Genomic DNA, 22,500 nt, shown 5'->3' with positions numbered 1-22,500 from the left:
CTGGGTGGCTCAGTTGGTTAAGCGACTGCCTTCGGCTCAGGTCATGATCCTGGAGTCCCGGGATCGAGTCCCGCATCGGGCTCCCTGCTCAGCAGGGAGTCTGCTTCTCCCTCTGACCCTCCTCCCTCTCATGCTCTCTGTCTCTCATTCTCTCTCTCAAATAAATAAATAAAATCTTTAAAAAAAAAAAAAAGAAAAACAAATGTAAAAATATATTCTTGGGTACTCTGGAAATCTGGTAAAGAGACCTCCTGCTCCAGAAGCCCACACGAGCCACCCTTGAAGGCTGGCCTCTGGAAGAGCAGGCCTCATTAGGCAGATTAGTCATGCTATGCCCCAAAGCTCTGCTCCTGTAACTGGCCTTGCTGGATCAGATCACAAACAAAGAATATACACAGGCCAATTTGCTTGCCAAAGGAAGTACAAACATTCCCATTTAGAGTATACACATCATGTTCTATGAAGTGGGCTTCCTAAGTGGAGAGACACATCACCAACCTCCATTCAGAGGGAACTGCTGTGTCAGGTACGGGCCCTGAGCCACAGGGAACTGTCACCGTGGGGCAGCGCTCATGTGCATTAAAGATACAGATGGCTTCTGCAGACACAGATTTGTGTTTCACACTCTGAAACTACCTGGATTTTGTTATTACAATGAATTAGAATTGTGGGCTCAGTAACTCTGTGGATATACCTCCTATAAGAGAGAGGATATTTGCCCAGGTGGGATAGGTTAGTATGTTTTACTCATCTAATTTCTGCAGTGCCTAAGTTCAGTGCAACAAAATAAATGTTTAGCAAGCATGATTTGTTGAATTATCCATGGAAAGAATTACCCTGCTTTGAAGTACATTTTAGTCAATACCCTTTTATCACTGGCTATGTTGACATTTCATACTCTATCTGGTCTAACTCTGCTTGCAACTAGGAGGCTCTTTGAAAGTCAAACATTTAACCAGTGTCCCTGCTCGAGAACTGTGTGTAGTCTAGAATGCGATTTAAATGGACAGGCAAGCTTGCCTTGTCTATTTTCTTGTTCTCAATCTAACATGAACCAGAACACTGAAACAGGATTTAAAAGGTGACGTTCTCGGGGGAGGAAAAAACAAAAAAAGACTATGTACAACCTGATTTTATCTGAAGTTCCAACACAGGGAGAGCTATCTATGGTGGAGACCCAGGGTGGAGGGTAGAGGCAGTGACTGCAGGTGTCTGAGGATGGCTTCCGGGGGCTGCTATCTTGTTTCCCGATTTGGACACTGGTTACCCAGGTGTAGTCATTTTGTGAAAGTACAGTAAGCTGATTATGAGCTCCATATCTTTCTGAATAAATGGTGCACTTCAATTTAAAAAGTTTACTTTGGGTGCCCGTGTGGCTCAGTTGGTTAAGCATCTGCCTTCGGCTCAGGTCATGATCCCAGTGTCCTGGGATTGAGTCCTGCATTGGGCTCCCTGCTCAGCTGGGAGTCTGCCTCTCCTTCTACCCCTCCTCCCTGCCCATGATCTCCCCCTCTCTCAGGCTTGTTCTCTCTCAAATAAATAAAATCTTAAAAAAAAAAAAAAGTTTACATAAACTAAAAGGACAAGAAAAAAGACTTTGCTCTCTGTCTTAACCTCTGTGATCCAGTGTCATTTCTTGAGTCCTGCCCAAACTGCTCATGCCCTTGGCCACGGTCTCTCCTCAGAGCCCCTAGATTCTGACCTATGCCCCCAGGAGACACCCTGCTTTTTAGTGAGCTGTTACTGAAAGCAGGGGGTCTTATTCCCTTAGTACATGGAGCAGAAAAGAACGTTGAGGACCACGGCCGAGACAGCTGGAGAAAGAGCCCACGGTGTCCTCACTGTATCGGTGTTCCCAGAGTGGCTCGAGTGTTTTGCATAAAGTGAATTTCTAAACTACCAGGTGCTTCTCTTATAAACATTCCAGGGTCAAATTTACTTCTGAATTTTCATCATTTAACTCTGACTTTATCATGCAACCTCTGATCTCTCTTGTTAAGAGTCAGCTGATTGCATAAATCAAAGAACACACCTGGAAGAGTAATTCTAAACTGTGTTAAGTACTGCTTGTTTACTAATGAACGGAACTGGAGATCACTAAGAATTGCTAACTAAAAACACTTATTAAATGTTATTCAAACTTAATGTTACATTGACACAGATACCACTGTCAAGTTTCCAAAAATGGGTTTAATGAGCAAATGATTAACATCTGGGTCCTTTATTTACTTCAGATTTTTAAAAACAACTTAGTTTCATCCACTGAGTCCTATCTGGTGTGTAAACCTCTTCTTGTGATTAACCAACTCCTTTTTTGGGACATCACTTTCTTTCAGTACTATTTAATGTGTAATGGCTTATTTGGGGTCCAAAGAGTCAAAGTAAACTGCCAGGATGGGTGGGAGATGGTTGATCTCCATCTGGGGAGGACCCAGGGGGGCTTCTGAAAAGGAAACAACGGGTTGGAAGTGATGGTGAAGAAGAAGCTGAGTGACCTAAGGGTGGAGGCATCGCAGAATGAAAGGCAGCGCTCATGTGCATTAAAGATACAGATGGCAAGGACTACACTTTTGAAACATCCTGCAGCAACAGCAGACAGACCTTTCAGAAAGGCACAACCCCATGAGGACAAAGGCAATGAAAAGAGGATGCCGGCAACAAGATTTCGGAAGCGGTAGAGTTGCTGGATGACTGGCTACGGACCGAGCACAACAAATGTGAGGATGTCGTGAAAACACTGGAATTAAGCTGCTGGGGAGTCCCAGGGCTGGGGCATCCGTGGAAGTGAGGGTGAACATTGGCTATGAAACAGGAACTCAGGTAGAAAGTCCGTTTAAAAAGCAGCTGCTTGGCTCTCCCCCCCACCCCCCTCCCCAGGCAGAGGTCCTGTGCCAGCGAGGTCAAGTTACAAGTGTCTAGACTGGGGGCGCTCTGCACGGTGGGGGCAAAGCACCAGGAGCACAGAAGGTCAGGGATAGCCACACAGCCCAGCTCCTCTGTCCCACAGAGAACATCAGGAAAATCATCATCAAGATCTCAGAGATAAAAGGATACTTACTGTACCTAGGAAACAAGAATGGGGTGCAATGAGGAAAGGAACATTCAGAAAGCAAATGAGCTCACAGAAGTTAAAAATGACAGGATAAATGAAAAACAACTAGAGGGTTAGGAATTGAGGAAGGGGAACCTGGCTGGCTCAGTTGGGAGGCCAATGAACTCTTGATCTCAGGGTTGTGAGCTCGAGCCCCATGTTGGGTGAGGAGCTTACTTAACAAACAAACAAACAAACAAACAAACAAACAAACAAAGCAACATAAGAGGTTGAGGAAATACACCTGAAAGAACAACAAGAAGAAAACAAAATGGAAAGCACAAGTCAAAAAATAAAAGCAGAGGACCAGTTTCAGGGGGGAAAAAATCCGTAAATAGAGAAAACAGGAGAGAAGAAATCAGAAACAAAAGAATTTCTCAGCATAAGGCTCATAAGTTTCTAGTGAGAAAGGATGTACTCATCCCCAGAAATTTCAGAATACTGGAACAAAGAGACCTTCCTGCAAATTTCCGGAGAAAAAACAAGGGAATGGCATCTGGCTTCTCCACAGCTACCCAGGCTTCTGAATTCCGTGAGAAAATCACTTCTTGCTTATCAATCAAACACTACATAAAGGTACTTTCAGACATGCAAGATCCCCCAAATTACTTCTTTTTTTTTTTTTAAAGATTTTATTTTTATTTATTTGACAGAGAGAGACACAGCGAGAGAGGGAACACAAGCAGGGGGAGTGGGAGAGGGAGGAGCAGGCTCCCCGCGGAGCGGAGAGCCCGATGCGGGACTCGATCCCAGGACCCTGGGATCATGACCTGAGCCGAAGGCAGACGCTTAACGACTGAGCCACCCAGGCGCCCCCCAAATTACTTCTTTAGCACAAATTTTTTCAGAGACCATTAGAGGATTTGCTCTGTCAAGAGAGTAAACAAAGGAGGAGTGAGACACAGGATCGGGAAACAGAGACCCAACAGGGAGGTAAGGGAAGGGCCTAAGGTGGGCAGTGTGGATGGTGAGAGGCAGCAGTCTGTCTGAGCAGGCGGAGTGCTGGGAGAGACCTTATGGAGATGAGCTGCAGGCTGCCTGATGTGAGTGCCTCAGGAGGAGACTCACCGAACTGGAAGGGGCCTGGAGAGCTCCTACCATCAGTATGCAAAAGCATGGAGCCGACAGGAATCAAGACAAATATCAACTCCAGGGCAGGAAAGGAAAAACACTCATACTCTACTCCATGGGTCAGTTGTCTGTAGCATTTATGCAGTCAGAAGAACGTCGATGCTGACACTGTGACATGCACGGGACACCAGACGGATGGGAAGTGTTGACAGAAGTGTTAACTCCTCATTTTCCACAGCTAAAGCCCCAAACTTGAATATCAACAGGAGCAATATAAAAGTGTGAGTCTGAGAGTGAATCAGCTGAAAGGACTGAAATGTTCATTTCTGGGAACAGGCAGGTGGATGACTGCTGGATTTCAGTGGCTTTTCTTTATTTTTTATTTTATTTTTTTCCCAGTGGCTTTTCTTTATACCACATGCATCAATAAAGGAGAAAACGAATTTAAAGTTATAGCCAAAATACTTCAGTTACTGAGGGAACAGTCTGTTCCGGGTAACATGACCCCAGGCTTGGCCCAGATGCACGTGTAGAGAACCCAACAAAATCACATACCTTTGATGCCTTCCCAGCTTTGAGGGACCGCACAAGTTCCCCCTGAGCAGCTATGCTGTTGAACAGTTCCAGCGGGGAGGCACACCCCTGCTCACCGTTGGGCATGTCTGCCATCTCTGGGACCTAGGTTTACAGCTGGCTAGGAGGGTGGAAGATTTGCTCCGTGGTCCAGACAAAACTGTGGGGGAGAAGGGGGAGAAGGGGATGGGGAAGGAGGGAGAGATTGATTAACGAGCCACTGTAGCTATTTTACCTTTCCTGCTCTACCTAGTCCTCGTCTTTCCAAAAAGGTTGGAGAGGAGTTATAATAAAGGGCATGGATAAAATAACATTAGTAAAAGTATAAGCAGAAATTTGGGGCCATGAAAAAGGAGAAAAGTGGACGAACAGATGCCCACGATGAGGACTGAAGGAACTGCTAGGACTCACCACTGGCAGGACTCCTCCAACTGAGACCAAGTGTGCCTCACCTAGCACCCAGCACCCAGGAAGGACTTGTGTCTGTGCACAGAGTAAGTACCAGAGTGCTTTAACAAACCTAAGTTCACCAGAACTAAAAACACTCAGCAAACTGCAATTTACTCTTTATCTTAATTGTACTGGGGATGAGTCCCACGCCCCTGCAGCCACAGCCAACAGTTCACTGAGCAAATGGCTTCCTCTGCTGGCCAGCTGCTCTGTTCTCAGGTTAAGCAAGGCCTGGGGTCAAGGACAAGATCATATCTAGGATGAGGGTAGGGCCTTATCTGTTCTGGGATCCAAATGAGGAAAAGAAGGATACATGGCCTGTCCATTCTACACGCTGTCCTACTTCACTGCAGCCCTTTGAAAAAGGTGTACCTGCACCTTTTATTAGTTGTTACTTTTAACCTTGAAAAAGGTGGGACACAGGGCAGGCCACCTGATGCTGCCTGGTGCAGAGACTGACCACACTCAGTTCCCTCTTGGGTCAGTCACTTCCCTTTTTTGAGTGTCAGCTTCCTCATCTAGAAAGTGGCACAATCAGGAATCTCTTCAGCTACCTCAAGGGCTGCTATGAGAAGAAATGAGGAAAAACTAAAAGGCAGCATTCCGTAAACTGTAAAGCAAGATATAAATCCATTATGAGTATTATTTGTTAGGGTTCCAGGGCTTGGCCGAACCCCAGCTCTGTTTACAACTTGCCACTCGGCCCTGAACGAGAGGACAATGACAATGGGCTAGGCCAGGGCAGCCAACCCCCAGCACCTCCACACCTGCTATTTTTCTGAACACCTTATACACATCCATTCACTGAAGTCTCACAGCAATCTTGTGAGAGAGATCTGTTGTCTCCATTTCATAGATGAGCAAACTGAGGCACAGAGAGGTTACAGAACTTCCCCGAGATAACACAAGTGGAAGGGGTGGGATATAAACTTAGGCAGCTACAGCTCACACTCTCGAATACCGTCCTGCACGTTACTTAACTGTGAGGAGTCTCAGCCTCTCAACTGTAACGTGGGGCCGACGGTAACACTACCTGCAGGATTGCTGTGTGGATGGGGCATGATGGTTCAGGTAAATAACCAGCCCAGCACAGCACTGGCCCCACCAGGAGAGGTTCAATATGTGACTATTATGTCTTTAGTTATTTAAATTTTTTCTGTTAACTTTATGAACCAAAACCCCAAACCTGAGGGGTAATTTGTTTTTTTTTTTTTTTTTTTTAAGTTAAACACTAGCCCTAACATGGGGCTCGAACTTAGAACTCTGAGATCAAGAGTCGCAAGTTCCACCAAGTGAGCTACCCAGGTGCTCCTGGGGTACTTTATTTTTATTATTTTGTTAAATGTTTAAGAAGAATATAAATTTTAACTAGGCTTATCTTTATATAAATCAATGAGAGCATAATACTGAAACCAGGATGAGACAGTAACCAGTTTCTTTTCCCTCCTGGCTGAGAATCACCTCAATTCCCAGAAAAGGGAAGCTGGGTGAAATAACTGCTTCAGATAACAAAGCTCACAGTTTAGGAAGGCCTGCAAGAAGGAATGCGGAAGAACCTCTGACTAGCACTGGAGAGGAGAAACAAACACTCAGGCCTGCATCAAATTACAATCAAAGGATGAAAATTACTTCTAGCCACAAATGATCAAACATCACGTCCAGCTCCTTTACACACGATCCCAAATTTGTCCAACCTTCAAAGTTGGATGGCTTGGTATATGCTCTGCATTAGCAGATGAGAGGTGATGGCTCAGGGAAGTCAGAACTGCCCTGAGGTCCCACCGCCAGAGGAGCTAAGCCAGGATCCGACCCCAAAGTCCTCCGAAACCCTTGTTCCCTCAGCATTCCAGCTGCTCCCCCTGCCCGGAATGTGATACTCTCTCCGCTGCTTGCACACTGCAGGTTATCTTACTAATTCAGACCTCAGCTCTTCTCTGCAGCCTTTCCTGGTTCCTGTACCTCTGCGGCCAAGCTGATGGCTGGGTTGTTAATGGTCCCCGGGCATTCTGTTAGTAACTTGATGACAGCACTCATGTGGCATTTAGTTATTCATGTCTTCTCCACCAGACAATAAAAGCAAACACTGGGTTTTACTCTTTTATGTGCCTCTGATGCCTGGTACACAGCAGTTTATCAACATTTACTGAATTAATCAATCTCATAAGTCACCCAGTTCAGGGTGCCTGGGTGGCTCAGTCGTTAAGCGTCTGCCTTCGGCTCAGGTCATGATCCCAGGGTCCTGGGATGGAGTCCCACATCGGGCTCCCTGCTCTGTGGGAAGCCTGCTTCTCCCTCTCCCACTCCCCCTGCTTGTGTTCCTGCTCTCACTATGTCTCTCTGTCAAAAAAAAAAATAAAATCTTAAAAAAAAAAGTCACCCAGTTCAATATTCCCCCTAAAGTTTATATCCTCTCATGTTATCTTTGCAAGTGCTTATTCCAGTTTAAGATAGATTTTCCCCATGTGGACTTTACACAGCCTCAATTTTAGCATTTTGCCACTGTGCTGAGCCTGCTGGGATTTGGGGAGGGCCAGGCTGGCCACATGGTGCCTTCTCCAGGTCTCACACCCCAAGTCTAGTTTTTTAACCCACTGCTAACATCTGCCTACCGTCTTGGTCGCTCTCTTTGGAACTCTCTTTTATCCCTGTCCTTCCAAAAGTGTAGTATCTGGCATACAAGGCAATGGGTGACAGCAGTAAGGTTTTGAAGGCTGCGAGTAGGACCAAAAGCATTAGCCTTAAAAATTCCTAAAGAAAGGACCAGGTAGAATAACTGGGTATGCCCTGGACAGATAATCTCCCCCTGCAATGGAGCCGGTAACTGTAGAGGATCAGCTAGACGAATGGGGCCTGCACCTAGGGTCCATGTTGTAGGGAAAAATATGTTTTCCCAAAGCAGAATTCCGTTTGAAAGCACACGGGAGCTAAATCTGATGAGGGAACAGCAGGTAAGGTCTCCTCACTCTCATGATCATGAGGCAAACACTGCATGGGAACCACCCACATGATAAATTTTGTGTGCATGTGTGTATGTGTATGTGATGCAACCTCTTGAAAGACAAGAAAACAGGGGCACCTGGGTGGCTCAGATGGTTAAGCATCTGCCTTCGGCTCGGGTCATGATCTCGGTGTCCTGGGATCAAGCCCTGCGTCGGCCTCCCTGCTCAGGGGGAGCCTGCTTCTCCCCCTCCCCTTCCCCCTGCCTCTGTTCCCTCTCTTGCTGTGTCTGTCAAATAAATAAATAAAATCTTAAAAAAAAAAAAAAAGACAGGAAAACATAACAGAATCTCTTAGTTCACACGCCCATCCATTTACCCCCGTTTCGTGTGTCTGCTCTCCTTTTTCCTCGCGTCTAGTTGACATGCTCCTTTATTTTTTTGTTAACTTTTATAATGAAATTTAACTTCGGAAGTTTTTAACCCAGAGTTCAGCATGTCTGAAATGACATCAACAGTTTGCATACACACTAGTATGTGCACGGTTCTAAGCAGAGTATCCAGGTTACTTTTCCAAAGGGGTCCGAGATGCAAAAACTCTATGAACGACTGTCTTAGTGTTTACCGCATAAAGGGCAAATAGAGCTTTGAATCTTTGTTAGGAGAGCTGTTTTATCTATTTAACAAATAGTAAAATCTAAAACAAAGAAACAAAACTGTAATCTATGGAGTTAACTACCATCTCCTCTGAAAAAAGTATTGGGAGTTAGAGCAAAACTTCATAATCCATGGCAGATCCTAATGCACTTTTAAAGAGAAAGCTAAAAGGCTCTTAATAATTACTTCTCAATTCCTCTTTTTAAAGATCTTGAATCTTGTGCTCATTTTGAAAGGTTTCATTGTTCTGGAAGAGCATAACAGGCACTTGAAGAAACTGGGTGGTTTCGGGATGGGGAAGAGAAAGAATTATAGAACCATTTAACAGAACATGACAATGACTTGGGCCATCCTGAAATCATCTCACAGATCAGAATACACTGGTCTACAATTTGGGGAAAGGGGGCATAAACAGCCAATTCTAGAGCAGCCGGGAAGAGCATTGTTTCTGGATGCCTGGAGTACCACCAGGAGGTGGGATACCGTCTTTCACGCCCAGGCCCCACAGCATGCGTGACAATGTCTTTGGATGGTCAAGTCCTCAGAAGACAAGAAAACGACCTCTGTGGAGCAAGGAGTCCTTTAACACTTCAAACCTTGGGACAGGTTACGTCCACCTTTTCTTTGTTAAACACTGAAAAGAAAGGTTATTTTTCCCTTCAAATAATAAAATCCATGTTACCTTAAAAGGCGAAGACACGAACTTCTATGAAGCCAGGCCTAAGATACTCTTGTGTATGACAATGAGAAAGCTAACACGTTAGGATGTTGAGTATATAAGGAGGCCTCATCAGTGAAAACCGTGCGTGAGAGCCAACTCGAAGGTGCTGCAAGATGAGCTGTAGGGCCAAACAGGCAACTGCTCACCGAGTATCTCCATTCCCTTTGGAAGCTGTGAATCACCTGAGCTTCGGGTCAACGGGATGAAATACAATGCACAACAGCCTGATTCTAAGAGACACAACCCCTTGCCCCCCAAACCAAGGTTTTCAGTGCTTTGCTAAAAGGCTGGTTAAAATTCCAACGAGATCTAAGCCTCGTGAAGATGGTAATACATACCCAGGATGTGGGAGGCACTGCAGACGTGGCCACTGGTCACGCTGGGCAGCTGAGTGGCTGAGACTGCCCCGAGCAGCCAGAGGTCTTCTTTTATAGTCTTCCCCTGTTTCTTTCAGTTTCTTTTTTAGAAAAAGGTCTTCTCTCCTTTTTCCTGTTTACCCTAGTCTTCAGCTATTTGCACGTAGGGATTTTTTATAAATTACTTAGTTTCTCAGAAACACTTGAGATTCTTGACCAACCTCCTTGGTGAGGCTGTCCAATCAGGGGTGGGTTGGGTGGGGGTGTGGGGGGGACGGGTGGAGACCGAGCCATTAGCCGGTCGTTGCATCAGCCACCCCATACTCCAGACTGGCCTCCATGTAACCTCTCCACCCTCTTCCCGTTCCCCACCCTCTGCATTAGTGTAACTGTTTATGTGTAGTCGTGGGAAGGCGGAAAGGCGGCTGTGAACTCCCCGCAGCTGCTCACCGAGGCAGCGCAATGCAGTGGAAAGAGCAGGAGTTCTGGGGTCGGACGGACCTAGCTTTCAATCCCAGCTTGGGCATTTTCTCGTGTCAAGACCTTGGGCAAGTGCCATTACCTCTCTGCTTCATCCTCAGGTTCCTCATCTGCGAAATGGGCATAAAAAAGCCTCCTAACTTTACCGCGGAGGGAACTGAGTGCGATACTATAGGCAAAGCCCCCAGCACGTGGCACACACTCGTTCAAAGTGGGGGCCTCTCGCCTTGGGGGAGGGGAAGAAGGAGGGGACGAGGAAGGGTCGGTGCCGGCGAGAGTGGGCGACAGACGGGGACGCGGGCGCTCGGAGGAGGGGGGCGAGGGGCGCCGTGACAGCCTCCACGCCCCTCGTGGTGCCAGAACCCGGCGGGCAGCGAGCCGGGCTCTGAGGAGGATACTCCGGGCCCTCGCCTGGAGGCGGCGGCGGAAGAGCCAGGTCATCCGGCGCCGCCCCGGCCTCCCGCCCTCCCTCATCCCCCCACTTACCGGCCCAGCCGGGCCCTTCAGCGCCGCCGGCTCAGCTACGGGCGGCCTCCTGGGCGTCCGTGGAAACTCCCTCCGGCCGGAACAACTTCCGGCCCGGCTACCCCATCATTGGCTGTTCGCGTGGGGGCGGGGCGGAGGCCGCGGATGATTGGTTGGAGGCCCCGGAACCAGCGGAACGCACCTGGGGTGCGGAGTGCAGACCGGACGGCCTCCCGCAGGACCGAGCGCTTCCGGTGCGTGTGGTGAGCGGCGGGCCCGTGGGCGGGAGGGGGCTGAGACCCGGCGGTGGCGGCGGCGGGGCGGCCCGAGCGCTCCGCGCCCTTCAGCGCGGGCCATTCACCGTCCTTCGCCCGTCCTTCATCGCTGTTGCCTTCCGGACGCGCAGAGCTCTGGGCCCGCCCTACCTGCAGCTCTTGACAGCTCGGCCAACTTCTCTTCATCCTTCAAAACCCATCCCTGGTCGTCTCTTCTTGGTTGCCTTCCTCAGTCTGCGGTCTCCGGCGCAGGATCCGTGTTTTGTGTTTAATCTCTGTACACACCAGACCCAACATGAGGCTTGGCACAGAGTAGGTAATCAGGCCGTGTTTGCTGAATGAGAATATTCCGTTTCTTTTACTTTCTGGGTGCCCCCCCCCCAGGCTGCATTTCACAAATATTTCTAGACGCTGGGGCTCAAACAGTGAACAAAAAACGGGAAGTCCTGTCGTCGTGGAGCTGACTGCTGGTGACTCGCCGCGCCGCTCCCCCGTTCCGCGCTCGTTTCTGCGGCGCCCTTACCTCCTCCTCTTGGTTGGGTCCCCGCCCCCACCATGAAGAATTTTCCTTCCCCCCCATTTGCTTTAGAAACATAAAAGGCAGCAAACACTTTCCGCCTGAAGTTTCCATTGTTCCCGGGTGCTCCCACTCTTCTCCATTTTTTGCCCGTTTTCCTTGAGTCACCCTTGCCGCCACCTCTCTGGCCCCTTTTGATTAGTTTTGTCGGTTTCCTCCTCCAGGGCTTCTCACCCCCTCTGCTCCCTCCCCTCCTCCCCAGCAGTGCCCACAGGTCCCTGTGAAACTGCAGCCAAGCTGACTGCCACCTCTCCTCGCCTCTGCTTTACTTTTCTCCGTAGGATGTCTTACTACCTGACGCCCTGTGTTTCACTTGACTGTGGTCTGTCTCTCCCACTGCATGTGAGCGTGGTGAACGCAGGCCATCGTTGACTGTGTGGCTTGCTGCGGTGTTCTTGGCGCCTGCTGTGGGGCTTGGTGAGTAGCCCATCAGTGCTGAATAATAATAATTTATTTTATTTATTTATTTGAGAGAGAGGGAGGGAGAGAGAGAGCTTGCAGGAGAGGAGGTGAGGGAGAGGATCTCAAGCAGACTCCGCGCTGAACGCGGAGCCTGACGCAGGGCTTGATTTCACAACCCTGAGATCAGGACCTGAGCCGAAATCAAGTCAGATGCTTAACTGACTGAGCCACCGAGGCACCCCACCATAGACCTCTTTTTAAATTCTGGCCATTGGCCTCTCTTTTGAGTCAAGTGCTGCAGACAGCTAGGTGGGTGGGAATCCATCTTAATGGCTGAGCACAAACAGACACCCTGGTGGGGGGAACCTGGTGGGTTCCCTGTGACAGGAAGGAATGGCATGCTGTGGGGTGTGGTGCTGTGTACAGGAGTTGAGACAGGTGAGATGTCTGAGCAGGACCAGGCTAAGTATTTAGAGAACAGAAATGCCACACTGTTTGCAGAGCACAGTCCGCTAGTTTATAATTAGTCCATTATATAAGTTTTATTTAGAGGATGGCTTTGTGTATGGAAGGTGTTACCTGCTTAGATTAGGCTGCGGGGGAGGGGTGGTGGTGGGATTTTTGGAGGAGGGAGACTACATTTGTTGAATGATGACGTAATGTGTTAAGCAATGGAGCCCTTCAGGCGATGGGTGCCCTTTGCGGGAAAGGTGTGGACGGGGTGAAGCGGTTGGATTCCAGGGGATGCGAAACCCACTCTCTAGGGAAAGAGCTGGGTGATAGGCTGAGTGGCTTACCAAGGGACCCAGAGGGAGTCTCTGGTGCTGACCTGACCCCACATATCTGGAGGAGGGGCTCTGTGGTACGCTAAGGTAGGGCACCTGGGGCATCTCAGAACTTGGTGTGTGGCTATTAGTGCTGCTCCAGCACGCCCTCTGCTGCCCGGGATGTGCTGGGCATCCTCGTTTTCCTCCTGACTGTACTTCTTCTTCAGAGCACAGGCTTGAACTGCAGACTGAAGGACTTCTTTCCAGAAACTAGTTGGCAGCAATTTATCATGTATGATGGTTCAGAATTTTCAGGAAGAATTTTTTAGAAAGAGGAAATTCACTGCTGTGTGTGTGTTTGGGGTGAAACTGGCAGATTTGGACCATACCTTCAGAATTGGGGGGACTGGTGCCTTGAATGCCGTGGTCTTGTGTTGTGGGTCTGTCTCCCCAACTGGCTTGTGGTTGAGATGGGATATCTAGGCAGGGGGTAAAGGAGGCACTGGAACCAAGGGGAGGGTGAAGGTAAGGGTGGGTTCTGGACATCTTTCCATTTTAGTATTTTCAGACCTACCCTCAAAGGCCTAAATTGACCTTCCAAAAGGCATCTTTAAAATCCTGAATCTTTGGGGCGCCTGGGTGGCTCAGTCGTTAAGCGTCTGCCTTCGGCTCAGGTCATGGTCCCAGGGTCCTGGGATCGAGCCCCGCGTCAGACTCCCTGCTCGGCGGGAAGCCTGCTTCTCCCTCTCCCACTCCCCCTGCTTGTGTTCCTTCTCTCGCTTTGTCTCTCTCTGTCAAATAAATAAATAAAATTAAAAAAATAAATAAATAAAATCCTGAATCTTTCTGTCCAGGCATCCAGTCTCCATTTAGCGAGGTCCTTTTCTTATGTCTTTCAATAAAATTTTAGTTTTCTTCTTAGATCTTGCTAATTTTTTGTTTAAATTATTCACAGATATCCCATAGTCTTCATTTAAGAAAATTAAATCTTCTAATTATGCCTGGTGTATAGAAAAGTCCTCATTTTTTAATGTGTTTATTCTTAGAGTTTTCCAATTGTGGATTCGCTGGGTGGCATGTTTTCTTTTAATTACACACAGTGGTAAGTATTCTTCCATGCGTATTTTCTGACACTTGACTTTGTTTGGTCTCAGGTAGTTTGTCCTCGAAGGACTGCAAGAAACTGTCTTCAATGGCTTCATTGGTGGCTTATGATGACTCGGAGTCAGAGGCTGAGACTGAGTCCGTGGGAAGTATTCATGCTGTCAGCCAGATGAAAGACACCTCTGATGTGGTCAAACCTCCTGGGCAGGATTTTGCATCTGAAGCCCCAGGTGTGACGGAAGGGGTAACAGTGCCCACAAAGCATGGTTCTTGTGAAGACCCTGCTGGCCATTGTCTCCCACTGGTTCGGCTCTGGAGAAGTGACCCAGGATCTTGTCCTAGCCAGAGGCTACAGTGGCCCAGGACGGAGCCTGATGTCACCTTCCCCACAGATAAGCCTCCTCGACCTTCCCTGTGGACCAGCCACGCTCCAGCTGGCCATGTGCCCCTGACAGCTGCCCGCTTTAGGCAGGTGAAACTCTCCTGGGGAACTTACAACTCCCCTGAACCATCCTTCTGTGCCCAAACCAAATCTGAAACCCCAGATAAAAATGGCAACTCCCTTCAGAGGAAAAGGTGTGAGGACTGTATCGTGCCCTACACCCCGAAAAGACTACGACAGTCACAGGCATTAAGCACAGAAACTGGCAAGAATAAAGATGTGGAGGCCCAGGGTCCATCTGCAGGGCGTGCCCCGGCCCCTCTCTGTGTGGCCCCCAGAGTTTCTGAGTTTATTCAGCCATATTTGGACAGTCAGTATAAAGAAACCACAATTCCCAGAAAAGTGCTCTTCCACCTGAGAAGCCATAGGGGCCCTGTCAACAGCATTCAGTGGTGTCCAGTCTTTGCTAAGAGCCACATGCTTCTCTCAGTTTCCATGGACAAAACCTTCAAGGTAAGACTTGAGTGATGCTGCCTTTTCAGGGATTCTTAGAAGTAAACTGCTGGGGTGTTTTGTTTTTCACAACAGTGAGGTAGGGGTGCTGAACATCTCTGGGAATTTCTGTAATTCTCCCTGTTGCATTCAGGAGTGTGTTCTCAGTGACCCACCCTGGACTGTTGGTCCATTCTGTCCCCTCCCTGCTGACGCTGCCTTGCTTAGGCCACCAGAGAATGCTAGTCTTTATTCCTCATGGGGGCACTGAGGACGTGCAGACACACTGGAGCCCTGGGGGATGAGGTCACTGAGTGAGGGCAGTCAGAGGGAGAGGAAAGCAGGCTCAGGACAAATCCTGGGCCCCTGTGAGCCGCCTGGAGTGTTGAGCCATGCCAACTCTGTGCCGGGCTCTGTGTTGGATGCCAGGCGAGCAGAGGTAGACAGACCTGGTCCCTGGCTTCAGGGCATGCGGTGTGGTAGGGGCTGTGGACAAGTGGAGAGGCTCTCATAGCCCTGGGCTCAGGAACCGTGAACCCACTGGGAGGGACAGCAGCCCAGGCTGGAAGGGCTTGGTGAAGTCTTCCAGAAGGAGGGGAAGGTTCACTTGGCGCAGGGGCTGAGATGGGGCGGAAGGATGTTCTTGGCCATAAGCATGGGAAACACTGAGGGGCCTGATGGGGCGTGAGGGGCCCAAGGCTGCGGAAATAGGCAGGGCCCAGACCAGGAATGGCTGTGGATGCCCTGTGGAGGACTTCCGGTTCATACAGAAACTCTTTTCATTGTTGCTTATTTATTTTAAAAGCTACTGAAGTCATACAGACTTGGAGTAAGCAGTCCCCACGTGCACAGGGGTGTCACATAGCGCGTGTGTCACCCCTCCTGTAACCTGTCTCCAGCCCTTTGGGCTATACTCTGTCCCTCCTCCTCACTCCTCAGCACCTAGCAACTCACCTGTATGTAGTAGGTGCCAAGTCAATGCGAGCTGAACCAAAGCTTCCTGGAAAGAACATGACTTTGGAGTTGAAGGGACGTGGCTGCAGATCCAGCTTTGCTGTGGAGCAGCTGGTTAGCTGGCCCCACTCCGAATCTGGTGTCTCATCTGTAAAGGGCATAATCGTAGTCATGTGGGAAAAACGCTTACAAAACCCCAGCACAGAGCTAGGTACCCCACAGGTGCTCGGTAAATGTCAGCTTCCTCCGTCTGTTTTCCTTACAGTTCTGGAACTATCCTGCCCCGGACATTGTATTTGCAAGTTATGTTTTGGGCTTTTCTCCCAGGAGGCATTTTCTGAAATGAAGAAAGGAAGCCTAAATACAGTGAAGGCTTTGAAATGAGCTAAACTGTTGGGTATCATTTTTAAGTGGCCACTTTGAGTCCTGAATCGACTTGTCTGTGTTCTCTTCTGGCAAGGTTAATGGAGTTGTGCGGGGACAGTGCCATGTTCCACCTTTAGTGTGGAGCCTGGGGATTTGCACGCTGGGCTTCGGTGAGGGTGGGGGCTCAGGTCTGCTCAGGAGGCTTCTGGTGTCCATGGTGTGTACTGAAACATGCGTGGTTCAATCCCACAGTGCTGGGGCTTCTCCGCGCTCCTTCCTGAGTCTGCGCCCGTGGAGGGCCGAGTGGGGCCTGGGCCCTTGGGTCAGGAGCACGTCTGGAGGGTTTCTGGTGGGCCCGTGTGGGGCCTGTGTAGTGCCAGGCCGTGTCTGGCTGGCCCTGGATATGGGCTGGAGTTAGAGTGATCTGGGCCTCGGGGTCTGGCTTCATCCCCCAACAGCTTTGTGACCCTGGGCAAGACACTTAACTTCTCAGATTCTCTTTCCTCCCTGATAAAACAAGCTGATGAGACCTACGGTTGGCACTTCTCAGGTGGGACAAGTGCCCAGGCGTGTGTGTCTGAAGCACCCAGTCTAATGCCAGGCACATGTTTTTGTGGGGGGTAGTGTGGTTACAGGTGGGCCACCTGAGGGGCATGGGCAGCACCTTTCTAGGGCCCTGCAGGGAGGGGGCCGTCTGGCAGATGTTGGCAGCACAGGCTGGAGGAGGAGGCGCCTTGCCAGGAGATGTCAAAGGACAGGCTGGGTTGCTGTGGGCAGAGACAGGTGGAGGGACGTAGGGCAGCAGGTATGCCCTAGTGGATGCCTGCCACCTGCCCGCCATCTGCAGGGTCGCGCCTCCTGATGGCGAGGGGCAGGCTGGGAGCCCTGTGAGGACTGGTTTGCACCCAGCATCAGGGAGGCGCTCTGTGGGCCCTGCTTGGATCACTTTTGCCCGCCAAGTTTAGGTTTCCTAAGCAGGGGCATCCCCGCTGTAGTATAGTTTTTAAACAGAGCACGTCTGAGTGAAGCCATTGATTTGGGTGTTGTGTGTGTTCAGTCGTGTAGTGGGTGTTTGTGGAGTAGATGAGTGTGCTAGGTGCTATGTACTGGGGATGCATGGACGTATCCTTGGAGGGGACCCTGCATCAGCCAACTAGCTGTGACACCTTGTGACCAGAAGGGGGCGCAGTTGGCCCAGCTTGGGAAGCTGCTCAGGCGCTCAGGCAGGACTGCGTAGGAAAGCCTTGCCTGGAGTGATTCACTGAGACCTGGGTCCTGGGCCGTTCGCTGTGGAACTGCCCTCAGTGGGGCCGGGTGCAGTTGCTGTGCCTGCCCTTCTGAGGAGGTGGTGTGTGTGCTGCAGGTGATGTGTGCACCGGCCTCTTGCTTGGCCTGGCAGCCTCCAGGGAGCCCTGTCCACTTCACTGTCTGTCCCTCATGGCGAGGCTGCGGAGGTGGCATTGGAGGTGGTCCAGGGACAGGGCGCGACTGCCGTCATGGCTGCTGGGGTCAGTGTCTCCTGACCTCTTTCTTCCTGTGGGGTCCTGAAAAAGCAGGGCTTTAATAAGCCATATATGCAAATGGTTGGGCCAGGATCCTCACTGCTCTAAGATATTTGACAGTTGGGACGCCTGGGTGGCTCATTTGGTTAAGTGTCTGCCTTCGGCTTAGGTAGTGATCGCGGGGTCCTGGGATTGAGTCCCGCATGGGGCTCCCTGCTGAGTGGGGAGCCTGCTTCTCTCCCTGCTTGTGCGCAAGATCTTTGACAGTTTTCATTGACAGAGTTATTTGGCAAATTGATTTTGAGCACCTTTTCAGTGTGAAGAATGTGTGGCAGGGGCTGGAGGAGCCGGGATGGGCAAACTGATTGGGGACTAGGTGAGAGCAGGGCTGGGAACCGGGGAGGGAAGTCCTGGCTGAGGCCTCGGTTTCGCTGGGGCCTCAGGTGCATGTGTAGCCTGGTGTGCAGCTGGCAGCCCCAGGCAGGATGGTGTTCTTCCCCCTCCCTGGGGTCAGAGGGTGGTGACGCGGCAGATCTTGGGGGCCTATGAGGTGGAGGGGGCAGTGGGAGGCTTGTGGATGCTGAGTCTGGAGTGAGTATGGGGCTGTGGGCACCGGCAGGAGCCCTGGCTCCCTGTAGCCCAGTCCTGGGTAGAGAGCAGATGGTGCAGTGGGGAAAGAGCTAGAAGAGGTGGGTATGACAGGGCGCCCCCCCCAACTCTGTGCTCCCTTCCTAGGATGCGTTTCCCCTTGTCTTTTGGTTAAACTCTGCCGGAGTGCCTTCTTGAGCCCCACTGCATCAGGAGGGAAGGAAGACCCTGGGGGCTGGGGTCACAGCACTTAGTTTGAATCCTCCCTCTGTGGCAGACTGGCTGTGTGATCTTGGGCAAGTTACTTCCCCGAACCTCAGCCGGTGTATGTATGGTGGACACGACTGTGCCTGCCTGGCTGGGTTTTTGTGGAGAAGAACCAGTGTTGGATGTGGACTCTCTGTGCGGTGCTTGGCACATAGTTGTCACTCACCGTGTGCTCACAGTTTTGCTCTCCCCAGGAGTCTTGTCCCTTCCTTACCATGAAGTGGCCTCTCATTCTGTCTGTGTAGCCATGAACTGTATCTGCCACACCTTGTAGATTTTGAGCCTCTTGAGGATGGAAACTGTGCCAGACCCATTTTTGTATTTTCCGTAGCACCTGGCACAAAGTTTTGTACATGCTAAGTGATCAGTAAAGATTAAAAAAATTTTTTTGGATTTTATTTCCAGCCTTTGGGAAAGGATGGTCTCTTAGGTGCATAGATTTTATTTGCCACTAGGGGGCACAGTAAGACTTAATATAAGCTCACTCAAGCTTCTAGAATGTGAAAGAATCCTTGATTCAAGGTAACATTTACTGAAATATGATTTCTTTTCTGATCAAGAGAAAAACAACACAATCCATCTGATTAATCTAAAGAGCGTGAAGTGCCATTTCCTTCATCTCCTTAAAATGTAGCTTTGGAATTCATAAATTTCAATTGGGTATATTACAGTGGAAAGATACTTATTTTAATATGTTCTAAATGTTCTGTGAGCTGTAAAATATGCTTATATTAGTTTTGAAAAATTTACAGCTGGAGAAATTAAGTAAAATAAAACAATGACTCATAACTCTGCACTGATGCTCTGTTTTCTTTCCTGATGATCCCTTCATGCCCCTGTCTGTAGCACGCATCTGTTTCTCACAGTTGTAATCCCAGCACGGATACCCTTTTATCTACTCTTTTCATTTCCCTGTGTCCTCATTTGGCTCAACACGTTTGAATACCCACTGCATGTAAAGGTAGGATTCAGACTTTGAAGCCCTTGGAAAAAGTACAGACGTGGCCTGCTTCAACCAAACACTGCGGCCCTCACCACCGGCCCCGGGTGCAGAGCCCTCTGCGAGGCACCGGGCACATTCTCGCAAGCATCCGACGTGTTTCCTGCTTCCAGGGACCACGGTCCATGCATCAGAACTCAGAGTTCTGAAACACAGAAGGATTTTAAATAAAATGTATGAATGAGGTGCTGTTCACTTGTTTTACAAAATGGTTTGCTTTAGGAATTCTTTCAATAACAGTCTTCCCTATAATACTTAAAAAAGAAAAACCTTTTCATTTTTGATCATGAATGTAATAAAAGCTTATTGTGAAGAACTTTGAAGATGCAGAGAATATGAAGACTGAAGGAGAAAACAAATTGTTGGTAATCCTAACCCTGAGTCAGTGTTTCACTAACACTGGGGGTCGTTCCTGGTTTGGACCTCCCCACCCCTATTCCCATGTGTTCACAGAATCGGGCTCCCTGCAGAGTGTGCAGGTTTGATTCTGCTCCCCACCCCATCTTTTGTGCTGTTTGTAAGGGGCGTTGTTCTACCTTATTAAACTTTCCCCAAATGTATTTTTATGACTGTCTCAAATTCAAGACTTTGCTTTGTCATTTCTGTGTTGTTTCCTATCATTACCTGCTTTTGTTTTTGAAATGGCCAGTATTTGGGCGAACATGGCTATACATAAATGTCTTTTCTGCTGCCCTGGTGTGGTAAGATGGGCTTTGGTTTACACCCAGGCTTGAGCTAAAGGCTTTCTGTCTGGTGAGTGGAACCTAAATAGATTGGCAAAGCATCAGTGCTATTGTTATATGAGACCCTTGGGTTCCTATTCCATATCTGCTGCTTGGTAGCTGTGTGACTTTGGGAAAATCACTTTGCCTCTCTGATTCCCTGGTTTTCTCATTGGTAAAATGGGTATAATGGCTGCCTATGAGGGTTGTTTCTATGTAGAAGAAATGAGAAGATGCAGCGCAGTGCATAGCATATGGGAGGGGCCGAGAAACATGTTCCTAATTCCCCTGTTCTTTTATTGATTAGTTAAACAATTAGAAAAAAGATGAGTCACCCAGAATCCTTCAACTTAATGTAACTCTTGTTTTTGTGAATCTTTTAATAATCTGTCTACAGATACATGTTTTCCCAAGTGTTCAGTGTCAGTACTCCTGAGACAGATACTTTTAAAATTTAAGAAGTTTTTGGGTTTGTTTGTACTGAGCTGTTTACCTGCTGCCTTTTCATGAACTGCACATTTATTTGGAAGGCATGTACTGGGGGGCTGGGGTCTGTGTCTCTAAACTGATCACATTTAAAATGTGATAGAAGAAAATGAATTGGACAGCAGTTTGCCAGCTCTCAGCGTGTTTTGTGTCTGGGCCTCCGGCAGCGTGGAGAGGAGCAATTTCGTACCTGAAGAGGCCCAGGAGAGTGAGTCTGGGGGCAGGGGAGAGGCGCCCACCTAGCGTGGCACCAGGTTCACATGGGTCTCAGGCCCCCTTCCCACGTGCGTGTGAAGGAAAGGATTTTGTTCTGGAGGCTGAAGACCCAGATTGGGGGTCTCATTGTGCTGTTTGTGAGCTCTGTGGCCTCTGACAGTGAGTACTATTGAGAGGCTGGACAGAGTTCACCGTCTCCGAGTGCTTACCACCCACTGGGAATGGTTCCAAATGTTCCAGCTCCTCTTGGCTACAGGCCTGTGAGGCAAGGGCTGGTCTTCTTTCCACTTTACAGACAAGGAAGCTGAGGCACAGAGAGGTCAAGGGGTTTGTCCATGGTCACACAGCTGGTAAACTATAGAAGCAAGATGGGAAGCTGTCAGACCACAGAGCAAACGGATCTAAAATTCACTCTGCTCTTCTGCCTCTGAGGATAAAGGGAAAAGCATATCCCCTCGCTCAAGTGGTACCCAGGCTCTGTCCCAGCCTCAAAGTCTTGTGGTTCTGTTAAGGGACATAACGAGAAGAGATGATTTCCATAGTGGTTTGGATTTGCATTTTTATGTATTACAGGATCCCGTTGATTTATCATTGTTAGCGTATCTGATTATATTAGGGTATCTTAGATGTGCTTTGTAGAAAGTAATATATCTCAGATTCAAAGACAAGGAATTTATGGATTCAAGTGCCAGAGTGAAGGTTTATTTCAGTTTTGAAAGAATTATTTTTGATGGATTTTACAAAATGAGATTGAGAAATGATTTGATGTGTAGAGTGGGGAGTCGTGGAGCATTATGCAGATGATTGGCAATTTATTCCAAGCACGAGGCAAATCTATTGGAAATGAGAGCCGCACAGCTGGGGAGGAGGGTTGGGTTGTGGTGGTGGGCGTGTGGTATTTGGGGAGTGAATGATTAACAGTGCACTGAGGGTAATTAGGTGAAGGCCGGGAGAGACAGGGTGGTGCGTTTGCATGTATGCAGAGATCATCTGGATCCATCTTTGTTTTACAGAAGCCCAGAGAGGGGAAGACACTTGCCTGAGGGCACACAGTGAAGTCAGGTGGTGATGTGGAGCTGGGATCTTGTGTAGGAAGTATTAGGATGCTTCCCTCTCTGGACACTGTTTCCTCCTCTCCCTTCCGACCTTTTGTGTATTTTTGTTTCAGGGAAAGTTCATGGTCGTCTCAGTTGTCCCAGGGGTGGGAGCAAGGGCTTCAGGCCCATCGACAGCAGGGTTGCCGAGCCTCTCTGAGAATTGCCGTGAGATCCTGAGCTGGAACCTTCTCTTCGTGGGAAGTGAAGTGGTTTTTTTTTTTTTTTTTTGACACTCCTCTCCCCCGTATGAAAGCTGCAACGTTTCGGAGGCCAACAAATGAGACATTTCCCACTTTCCGTTTGCTTGCCAGAAGGGCCTTGCAAGCTTTTGCCTTGCAGAAAAAACCTTGAGTTGAAGGAGGAATAAGAAAAGGAAAGTGTGGCAGAACCCAAGCTGTGTTTTCTGCTCTTTGAAAACTTAATTCCGTTGAACTTTAACAGTTCAGGGCTGTGTGCTTGCCAGACGCTGAGGGGGAGAAGACCGTGCTGTGTGAAGGTGCGGA

At 49.0% G+C, this 22,500-nt stretch overlaps 2 protein-coding genes across 14 annotated transcripts in view; one reads left to right on the top strand and one right to left on the bottom strand.

The window, feature by feature from the left end:
• Nucleotides 1-10,960, bottom strand: part of WARS1 (tryptophanyl-tRNA synthetase 1) — a 32,111-nt gene extending 21,151 nt beyond the window's left edge. Inside the window, exons 1-3 of one of the 2 annotated variants that reach the window (XM_081829938.1) lie at nt 10,822-10,836; nt 9,838-10,008; nt 4,718-4,895 (exon numbers count right to left, since the gene is read on the bottom strand). In XM_081829938.1, the coding sequence (XP_081686064.1) occupies nt 4,718-4,831 (114 nt within the window). In that variant the 5' untranslated portion in view covers nt 4,832-4,895; nt 9,838-10,008; nt 10,822-10,836. Of the gene's footprint in view, nt 1-4,717; nt 4,896-9,837; nt 10,009-10,821 lie in introns of both variants that reach the window. The other variant, XM_081829939.1, reaches the window with a different exon arrangement.
• The window catches only part of WDR25 (WD repeat domain 25), a 140,864-nt gene continuing 129,306 nt past the window's right edge, over nt 10,943-22,500 (top strand). The window contains exons 1-3 of one of the 12 annotated variants that reach the window (XM_081829929.1): nt 10,943-11,054; nt 11,817-12,069; nt 13,976-14,820. In XM_081829929.1, coding sequence (XP_081686055.1) covers nt 14,014-14,820 — 807 coding nt within the window. In that variant the 5' untranslated portion in view covers nt 10,943-11,054; nt 11,817-12,069; nt 13,976-14,013. The other 11 variants (XM_081829927.1, XM_081829928.1, XM_081829930.1 and 8 more) reach the window with 11 other exon arrangements.

Source organism: Leptonychotes weddellii, chromosome 9 (assembly GCF_054177405.1).
Source record: "Leptonychotes weddellii isolate Sample4059 chromosome 9, ASM5417740v2, whole genome shotgun sequence".
Classification (NCBI taxonomy): Eukaryota; Metazoa; Chordata; class Mammalia; order Carnivora; family Phocidae; genus Leptonychotes; species Leptonychotes weddellii.
This window is presented reverse-complemented; position numbering and strand designations above follow the sequence as displayed.